The sequence below is a fragment of the Cyprinodon variegatus genome, unplaced genomic scaffold, assembly GCF_000732505.1.
Source record: "Cyprinodon variegatus isolate N-32 unplaced genomic scaffold, C_variegatus-1.0 Scaffold1408, whole genome shotgun sequence".
NCBI classification, from domain to species: domain Eukaryota; kingdom Metazoa; phylum Chordata; class Actinopteri; order Cyprinodontiformes; family Cyprinodontidae; genus Cyprinodon; species Cyprinodon variegatus.
This window is the reverse complement of record NW_015151861.1, coordinates 77,164-87,822: the sequence shown is the minus strand read 5'-3', so window position 1 is coordinate 87,822 and position 10,659 is coordinate 77,164. Positions and strand designations below refer to the sequence as shown.

The 10,659-nt window shown below is 37.2% G+C and overlaps 1 protein-coding gene across 1 annotated transcript in view; it reads right to left on the bottom strand.

Annotated features, from left to right (window-relative positions):
* Positions 1–10,659, bottom strand: part of arrdc1 (arrestin domain containing 1) — a 50,367-nt gene that overhangs the window by 14,116 nt on the left and 25,592 nt on the right. The window contains exon 2 of the mRNA XM_015402902.1: positions 2,733–2,843. Coding sequence (XP_015258388.1) covers positions 2,733–2,843 — 111 coding nt within the window. The remainder of the gene's footprint in view (positions 1–2,732; positions 2,844–10,659) is intronic.

The window sequence follows — 10,659 nt, the reverse complement described above, 5'->3', positions numbered from 1 at the left end:
ACTTGTGAATTGATTAACAGCTTGTATAAACACTTCCAGTATAAATTAGGAGTGAAATTAAATGTGTGGAGGAGAGATGCAGGTAAGGAAATCTGGGTTAAGAGGAAATATCCAAATTCGATACCGCTGCTACAGTCAGCTTTTTCAAAAGGCCCTGATACCAATAATCACCGTTTCTACCTTAGCACTTTTTTTGAGAGGAAACTCAGCCACAAGTGTAAGGTTAGCTTCTCAGTTACTTAAATTAACACCCTACAGTGAATCTACTATGTAAGCAGATAACAGGGATAAAGATGATTGAAATATTTTTCACATTTGGTTTCGAGATCATTTAATTATGTAATTTATCACCAGTTAATTTCTAATCCAGGCATAAATAGTCAATAGTCACATGTGGAGAACCTTCACCCTTGCCGATTAATTCTCTGGAGGAGCTGCCAGACCAATTAAATCCTTCCAAACAGCAACAAGTATCGTCTTGATAGAGACAGGAACACCTTTCTCCATAAGTCTGGATCTACTTAGGAAAGCTAAAATGTTCCTCTCTGTGTTCAATTATCTTGTGTTTACTGTTTAAAGAAGCCAAAATGCTTTAAAATACAATCCGAAAAAGCTCCGCAAAGCAATCACAGAAATGTCTACCCTATTGATTTTAAGTGTTTGTGGTGGCACTATATTTCCAAAATTGAACATTTAGGATAGCAAGTAATATGTTTTATTCACTAACTTGTTTTTAACTCAAATAAAGCTGTAGGTAGGTGCCCTCAACGCTTAAAAGCCATAGTATGTGACCTTTAATGTAAATGGTAAATCATATATTAGATTACCAAACACTGTATAACTGTTAATTGGAAACTTTTAAACTTGGCATTTATTCAAAATGAACTTGGTTATACATATGTTAAAAAGATAAATAGTTGAAGTGCATTACAGGAATACTTGTAAATGCAACAGATAGACGGATACAGTTTTTCTGCGGCAGATGATGATCCTGGGGGTGTTTTTTGAAGCCAAAAATACTTTTTTTCTTCAATTAACACAACAAAAATGATGAGTGAGTAATGACACGTCACACAGCTCTCATATTAAAAAAAAAATTTTTATTTATTAACAAATCAAACAAAATCAAAAAAAGAGAGGGACCTGCAATGCATGTGCTGTATGTGACCGCTAGCAAACGCTAAAAATAAAGCAGATGTTTTAAAAATAAAGGCTTCCTTTTGTTTTTTTTTTATATTCCTACAGACTACAGGGCAAGAAAAAAAATATTTGTGTAGGTCATTAACAGAAAAAAGCAGCTAGGATGCAGAGCAGGGACTGCAGTCAGTGATCTTCATTTGTCTAACTGTCAAGTATCTGTGTCACACCACAGTATCAGTCATACAGATTAGACTTCTTTCGGAGGGGAGGTGGGTGTGTGTGTCTGGATGGGTGCTCTTGAAGTTTGGGTGTGTGTGTGTGTGTGCGATCACACTCAGTCACCCTTCTTGTGTCACTCTGAGCCCTCAGATGCCAAATTGCCCATTTTTGGAAAGAATTGGAATACAGAAAAAAACATAAAGACTAAAAAGAAAAGCACAGGATGTGGGTGTGCTTTAAGTTATGTATGTCTTCCTCCTTTGAAGATTGTCTGGTGTTTCACATTTCCCTTTTTCACACTTGACAAGTTAAATGAGATCTTTTGCTGAAAATCAGCACTATGATACCAGAAGGCTTTGTTGTATCTGACAATAATTCCCTACACAAAAGCTTACGTTTCCCATATTAGGGCCGAAAATAACCATCAGCGGGTAGCATGCTAAAAACATTAAGACAGAAGTTTGCTCCAAATATCAAAGTTTGCTGTAATTGGATTGTTTGAACAGTTATGAGCAATATGTTTTCCTACAAAAAGTACACATTTAGAGCAAACTTAGTTTAGAGAATAAAGGAGAAAATGATATGGAAGAGTTAAGCTAGTGGGTGTTTAAAATTAAACATTAAGCTAAGAGCCACCCAAGCAAAACATCAAGCCAGAGGCTACTTAACAGTCAACAGTTACTCAAGATTAGAGACAGACAAGGTACAAATAATCTGAAAGCTATTCAACCCAAGAACCAAACTAACAGTTACTTCAGCTAGAAGTCATGCTAACCGCTATTTAAGCTATGAATTTAAGAAGTCATAAAGAAGAGTGCCTCAATCTAACATCCAAGATTAAAAACTGCTCAAGCTAACAGTAAAGGCACTGACACTGGAGCTAAAAGTCAAGCTACACGACCTAAGAATATGTTCACTAAATCCAAGAGTCATTTTAATAACAACTGAAGCAAACAGAAAGCTAAGAACCTATTATGTGAAATGCTAAAACATAAACATGATGTCACATTTTGCCTTCTAGTTCTCCTTCTCTTATTCTCCAGCTAAGTGGGGTTTAGCAGTGCAGTGTTACACGGACATCCTCCAGAATTTAAGCCAAAACCCACACTTACCTTGTCTTAGGTTTAAGGGTAATTAGGCCATAATAAAACTGAACAAACCGCAGTTCAACAAGCTACACTTTTCAGTATTTTCTACTAATTGTAACCTCTTGTCCTGAAACTGTAATCTCGATTACAATGCTAATTGTATTTGACAAAGATTGATGGATTGATTACACATTCAATTATTAGATTTTCTTTATGAAGCTGTAATAACTTTAACCCAAACCTTAATTGAATGTTTCATAATTTGTGGATATTTTCTTTAATTACCTTTATCAGCCACTGATAACATGCTGTTTAAGTACTGCTCCTCCAGACTCCATGAAGAGTCGTTAATTTTGTTGGAGATCCCGCATAAGCCCAGACAGTTCACCTTGATGGCTGTGGAAAGAAAGGACAGAATGAGTCATTTAAATGTCTTTAGATGTGTGTGCTCACACTTACACAGAAGACTAAAGCTTTTGTGTGATGGACGGTAAAAAACCAACTTGTTCTCTTCATTTATTTGAGTTTTTTCTTCAATAACCTTGGTTGCTTTTTAAAGGAAATAAAGTTCAGTGACAACGTTTTTAACAAACCTACACAGCAACAGCAATAGACTGAAAGACCTAAAAAAACAAAAAAAGCTTTTCAAGCCTCAGTCATTGTACATGTTTTCTAACTAGAGTGGCATAGACTGACATTTAACCATAATAGTCATTGCACTAATAATATGTCCAAACTTACAAACATCAAATGATGCATGAATTAGGGCCGCTTAAATTTGACAGAATATGCAAGAACAGATAATATTGGTGAAATTAAATAAAAAGAACCTTCAATCTAAATTTCTTTTAAGAAAGTGTTCAAATATAATATGTGAAAAGCTATGAGACAAGCTGAATCATTGGACATATTGAGTTTAGTTGCCCTTGTTTAGCAAGCTGACCTGATGAGAGAACAGATAATATTACATTTTGTTTTTTTTTTGCATATTTTTTTTAATACAATCAAAAATTATTAAATACAATTTTAAAATCACAATTTCTGGATCAGCTTGTACAACAAAGTTAAACAAATCGAAATAGAGCAAAAATATTGAAATTTGAGTATCCTAGAGGCAAGTGAAATGCAAATGGGCATAAGGAGGTGAATTCAAAGGTAAAATAAAGAATAAAAAACATACAAAGCAAAGATAAGAATAGAATTCAAATTAATATATTGATCAGATGTGATAAAAAAAATATGTATAAAATAAACAATTTTAAATTCAATAAAACAAGACTGGTTTCCATGGTGACCCTCTGGGGGGAATGGCCCCGATGTCACTCATTCAAGCTTAATGTAATGTTCTATAAGGAGTACCCTGGCCACCAGGGGTTTACCTACGATCCCAAACCAGAAATAAAAATATTACACCAATATTTTAAATAAAACAGAAATAATGTCAGATTTGAAAAAAGTGGCAGTCATCACATGACGGTGTCTCAGGGGGATTTTTTATATTCAGTTAAGAAAAAGTTTGGGTTAATTCTTTTATCGATTTGTCCAAATACACAAAAAGAAAGATTTTAAGTCTTTCTGCTTTGGGTTTAAAAAACATAGTGTTTGGATTTAAAACTTGCTAAAAATTCAGTCTTAATAATCTAATACGGGTTTATCCAAGAAGTTACTGCAGGCAAACATCTACAGTTCTGGCACTGAAAAAAACTAAGTTTTTTACAGAGCAAACAATCTTACAAAGGCATCTGCTTTTTAAAATGTGTATATCCCACATAAGACAAACACCATGATTAAGATGGCATAGATATAGGATCTATTAGCCAATATTTATGGCAGTTCTAAGCAAAATTAATATTGTGTGCATTAATATTCTGCTCATTAGTTAAAGGAATCAGTAAAGTACCGAGGTATTAATGTTAAAAGTGAAAGTGGCGTCTGCAGTGTCCACCAGAAATGTGAAAACAGTGTCAGTGAGCGTCAGAAACATGGCTGCATGCCTGCAGAGGGAACCCAGCCAGCCTCTTCCTGTGATTCTCCCTCATCATGTCTCTAAATCTATCTCTGAGGAAACGATAACCCTAATATTTAAATACACCCAAACACTATTAAAGTGACAGACACAGCAAGATGGTGGTACACAATACAGCAACTATTGTTCTCAATGTTTAGCACAGATTTTTATTCCCTTAGGCTCTTGTATTTCATAGCAATACTGCGTATGTTACTCCTATGTATCACCATTTAACAAAAAAAATTATTGGATGTCAAAAACAGTATTTGGCATAATTAGTTTGCAAAGGACTTCTACAATGCTCTGAGATAAATCCTTATCTTCTCTCACATTAAATATTTTAGCTGTACAGCATTTCCATTTTGATTTAATAATCTTAAATTGCTCTTTTAAAAGACAGAAGCCACAGAAACACCCTGCAGACTCTGATCTAAAAACGGTCCTGGCTCTAACAGTCTCTGTCCAACCACAGTCACACCCATGCAGGTTTCTGTGCTGCCATCACACAGTTTACACACTCATCCTGAAAATGGCAGATGGCTTAGCAGTTTTGCACCAGTATGGCTGCTGGCAGACTTAACAGTCAGAAGGACGCTTGGCAAAAACAAAAGAAAACCATGCGGACATTTTTGTGTGTTTACTTTACAGAGGAAAAGAGGCTGTAGCAGAAGGAAATGCTGTGTACAGCTTTCTGTTGTGGGAGAGAGAGGAGCTCAGCCCATCAAAGGTCAGTACAGCCGTAATCTGGTGTAATATCTCCAGCTGTAGCAGCAGAAAGAACAGCTGCAGCAGAGCTGAATGTGAATGCTGGACATTTACAGACGTATTAGACGGGAGCAAGAGCCACATTTGAGATGCAAAACTACATTAAGTCAGTCAAATATTGCACCGTATTGAGGAGCTAACCAGGCCCACTAATCGAAACGCTTTGATTTGGAAGTTGTTACTGAGTGAAAAATGACATGGTCGTCAATACGGGCGGCCTGGGTTTGAATCCCAGCTGTGTTTGGATGGGCATCCAGTGTAAAAACTGCTAACTTGTTAAGGCTGATTTATACTGCGAAACTAGGTCGTCTGCGTAGGTGTCGCAGTGAACGCAGGGACATCCCCGCCTCCCGATTTGTAGGTGACCGCCGCAAACAAGAGGCCTCTGATTGGTCAAATTTACATTCATTTTACCCTATGCATATTTCCTGTTTGGTACCTTACCGGCTTGTTTTGTTTGTATGACCGCCATTGTGGAAAACAACTCGTGAAGTTGGCCAGCTAGAGAGCGAGGTGCGCAAAATCGCTGGGACCATTTTTTCAACTGGATCCCGGCTCTGTTTTCGCCCTCCGTTGTCGGACAAACACCCCCCTACTTCCTCACCGCCTCAACTGTATCTTGACCGTATCTCAACCCACAGCTAGTTCATGATTGTCCCCCTTGCGTTGTGGCGTGGAAAAACATAGCGCAGACCACGCTACAATACTGAGCATATATCAAAAATATCTCACAAGCTCACTGCAGCTACACTGCTACGGGGAGTATAACCAGCCCTTTGGAAAGTTGTAATAACTTGCAGTTCTGACCCCTGAATACAGGAGCAGCTAAAAAGACTCATCATTAGCATGGTTAGCACTAATGTAGGATTTAATTTAGAAACTTATGTTAATTTGGGGATCTCAAAAATTGCTGCCAGATTGTCCAAATTCAACATGTTCCATTAAGTTAAAACGGAGTTCCTACATCTTAAGGCAAGTTAATCTAGATCATTTTTTTAACCCATTTGAAAATAAATTTAAGACCACTGTTTCCTTGGTGCCCTGCGATGGACTGGCGACCTATCCAGGGTGTACCCTGCCTCTCGCCCATTGAATGCTGGAGATAGGCACCAGCACCCCTCGCGACCCCACTTGGGACGAGCGTGTAAAGAAAATGGATGGATGGATGGATGGATGGATGTTTCCTTGGTTGCACTATTGAGGTTATGTGACATTACCATGAGATGCATTTGATCATTTATTTTCAAACAAATAAATTCTACAGTTTTAATTTAGATTTGAGACCAAAAACATCTGTTTACAACATTCTAAGACCTTTGAAAGATGTGTTTAAGACATTTTAATGCCAATTAAGGCCTTAGTTTTAGATTAATAAATTCAAAGCCTTTTAAGACTTTTTAAGGATCCGTGGGAACCTTGTAAAACGCACTACATTTAACCTTCCTTTGACGTGTTAATAGTCTTAGGCTTAATCTGAATACTTTAAAATTGTAGCTCCAATCAGTTCACCTTTCATGTTGTCAACGGTAGGAAAACTATCTGGATCGCTGAATCCAGACAGCCTTTAGCCTTAAAGACAACATTACACAATGGAAACACACAAATGTTGCTTATGAATTTGGGACTACAGCCTTCTGAGAAAAAAAAAAAAACGTACACAAATGTGGTAAACAGCTGAAGCTCTCCATTATTAAACTCTACACATATAAATGTGTGAGCAAATAATGTTCTATTAAACTCCTTGTGGTGGACTTTGCCCATGTGTCCCATCAGGCAAAGGATTGTTGGCAACTGTATAGCTCCTATGCTGTGGGTACGGACATCAGGAGGTCCTTAGGCTAAATTAATTGGTGCTAGGAAGAATCCTGTTTCTAGTACTTTCCTTACTACCAGCACTATTCGCACAGCACCTATTAAGGAGTATTGGGTACAGGACAGAAAAGCTGCACAGAGTAAATGTAGCAGAAGCTTTTTCAGCAACATATGTTTAATGTATGCCAAGGACATAGATCAGGCGTAACAAATTAGGAAAATAAAGAAAATCATCAACCAGTACAGGTCCAGAGACATTTTTAATTATAATCTGTTACTTTAAATAGAATTTAAGACTGAAATAAAATGAGGTTTTTCAGCATCTATGTTATAAACTGACTTTTTAAATAAAAAAATATGAAAAAAAAATAGAACATTTATCCAATTTAAAATCTAAAGTGTTTTTTGAAGCAGAGAACAACAATCGTTCAGTTTGGTATATAGACAATTTCCTGATTCACATATTTTATAAAACACCTGAACTGACCATTTGTTAATTCTTTATTTTTTATGGCTTAATTAGAGAAGTAGGCTTTAAGCTGTCCTGCAAGACTTTAAACCTGGGTTTGAATGGCGACAACGCCATTCTCAAGCACATATCAAGGTGCTCATTCATGAGCCTGGATCAATATTTATTTTTGATTCTGTTCATGGTGGAGAATCCTGCTTCACAGCAGCAGGTTGAGCCAAACATACTCGCTAAGTGGTGTAACTAACCCGCTCCGGCCAGGTCAAGATCCACTATTGCAATCGCACCAAACAGGAAAAAGAATGGCGAGAAGATCCGGTTTGTCACATTTAAATACAATAACAACAGATCGGTAATAACTACAATTTAAAGCATAATTCTTCTATATTTCGTTTATTTAAAAGATTGGATGCAAACTATTGGTTCTTCAACAGACCAGGAAGCAGATTTCTCTTCTCCATCAGAAACCGCACATCTGCTGGATGCTGATGGGGATTTTTTTTAATATGTCATATTAAATTAAGCGTTCATTTCTGCATGTTTTGCTCCTATGAATTTAACGATAATATCGCGCATGCGCTCCTCGAGCTCCGAGGATAAGTCTGAGTGCAGCGATTCGGGAAGAACAGCGGAGGATGTAGTGTTTGCTTTGCGCGGGCGGTCTGGAGCGCTGCGGGGCTGAGCGGTGACGGAGAATGTGGGATTTAAGGGTAACTGGAGAAGCGGCGCAAGTGACGTTTAGACACTCGTCAAACAACATGCAGTCATTAATAAAAGTTTTAAATGAGACTGGGTCCGGATTAGCCAGCAGGATGGTCCGGATCCGGGCCACGGTCCGCTAATCTGTGACCTCTGACGGATGGATCAAGCATCTTGTGATGTATGTTCAATTACCAATTACATTCTCAAACACCTGGTTACTGTAACAAGGTGAGTTTTGTACTAGATGGACTTTTCAACTGACAATTTTAGTTAACGGAGGTAGAAGCATGGAGGCGGTTGGGTCATGACTGAGCTAGCTTAGTAGCCACACAACCAGAACAACAGAAATGCCCTCTAAAATCATGTCCTTTGTATAGATAACCCCAAAGTGGCACAATATGATCATCATTTTGTTTTGTTTTTTGTTTTGCTTTTTTATGTTTTTTTGCAATCTCTGGTTTCATTTCCTTGTTATGTCTGGAAGAGAAACAAAAACATTTTAATAGAAACAAAGTTTTCTTTCCAATTGTGGTATCTAAATATCTGTTTCCAATCCAGCCACTGCCATGAGAAATATCATTAGTTGTTTTCCTTTAATAACTGATCATTCATCGCTTTGATCAGACATACATTAAACATCTCACCAGCAGAGTCCTAAAGAGATTTAATGTAAAAGACCCAGGATTAACAATCACTATATGGCAGAGAAATCAAAGCATAATAGAGTAAACCCCTTCTTTCCATGGGTTAACAAACATGCAGATTATGAGTGAATTTGTCGCTAAAAGCGTTTCTGCAGAAGTAAACTCTGTCAGCTTCAGATTATAATCTCCACTTCCTCTGCAAACATCACTTCCCTTGTTAAACCAAATGCCTTAAGTTCACATGGCTGTCAGAAAGTAAAAAATCAAAAGAAGCATTTTTTTTTATTCTCTAAGCAGTATTGACAAAACAGATACAGACATTAACCTTTTTCAAGGATATGTTTTTCTTTAATTAGGCATATATTATAAACAAAATAGCAATATTTGAGAAATTTGCAGAAATTAAGTATTTCCTTTTCATGCAACTCTTGTGGTTGTCTTCTTAAGTTTGACTAAAATTGTTTTTTATGTTTCTTATAATTCGCCTCATATTATGTGAGAAGCAGCTTGATTACTCATTTACTTCTCCTTTAATTCCCAAAGAGCCACATCAGCATGTTTAAAATCCCAGGACTATAGCTCTTCTCTTTGGAAGGAAGTAAGCATGTAACTGACAGTAAACTGAGCAGAAACATCCACACAAACATCCTGTGAGGAGATCCGGAGTGTAACTTTGCTATAACAAAGGCAGAAACCACAACAAAGTGACCTGCTTTGAAACTGCTCTCACTGTCACATGATGCCACTCAATGCCTCAATTTGGTGCAACAATAATGAAAGCATTGGCTTCTCTGTCATCAGGTTGAATTATAACATACTGATCTCAGCATTAGCAGCACAAAACACACTGTTAGACACAAAGTATTAACAAAGAGCAATAAGAGGAACTCAATAACAGAAAATGGCAAACGGTAAAATTGTGCTTATATAGAGCTTTTTTAAGTTAGGAGACGAGAAAAAGCTCTTTCAACCAAATTCACGCACACACTCACACACTGATGGTGGCAAAATATACATAGTAGCCACAGCTGTGCTGGGGCTCACTGACAGAATTGAGGCTGCCATACACTGGCCCCACCGGGCCCTCTGACCACCATCAGTAGGCAACGCGGGGGAGAAGGGTCTTGCCCAAGGACGACACTGAAAGCCGGAGCCGGGGCGAGGGTTGCAGGGCAAACTCCTGCATCCAACGTCACATCAAACTTGTTAATAAAGTACAAATTACAAACATTTACAGTGGTTAACATACAGAAAAAATCATTACAAAATTCAAACAGTATAACTAAGTTACTACGGGCAATCTGTAATACTAACATTGCTTGATGGTTGGAAAGAAACAGGACTGACAGGGAAAAAGAAGAATGATGGATGGACAAAAAAACAGGAATTGGACAGCCGGAGGAATGGAGAGTTGAACAAATAAACACAGAGACATATAGGAGGACAAGGGATGCATACAAAATGTAGATAAAAGAACAGGAAATAAAATATAAGAATAAAAAGGTATTTTTATATACCCATCAAAGCCTGAGAAATACTGGACCTAAGAATGCAAGTTATCAATAAATCAATTAATCTATCTTTCGATGCAATGATGATTAATTGATAAATGGCAATAGTTGAGTTTTTTCTTGAATCGAGGTGATCTCTCCACTTTTACACTATACTGACATAAGAAAAACAAAGTACATCATTACATTTAAATATTTACTGTGGCAGCTGTATAAATACGTACTAAATCAGGGTTAAGTTTCTTCCTGAAGAAACTGTTTTCTTCAGGACAAGTGGAAGAAACTGGAAGAAAGTCCTGGA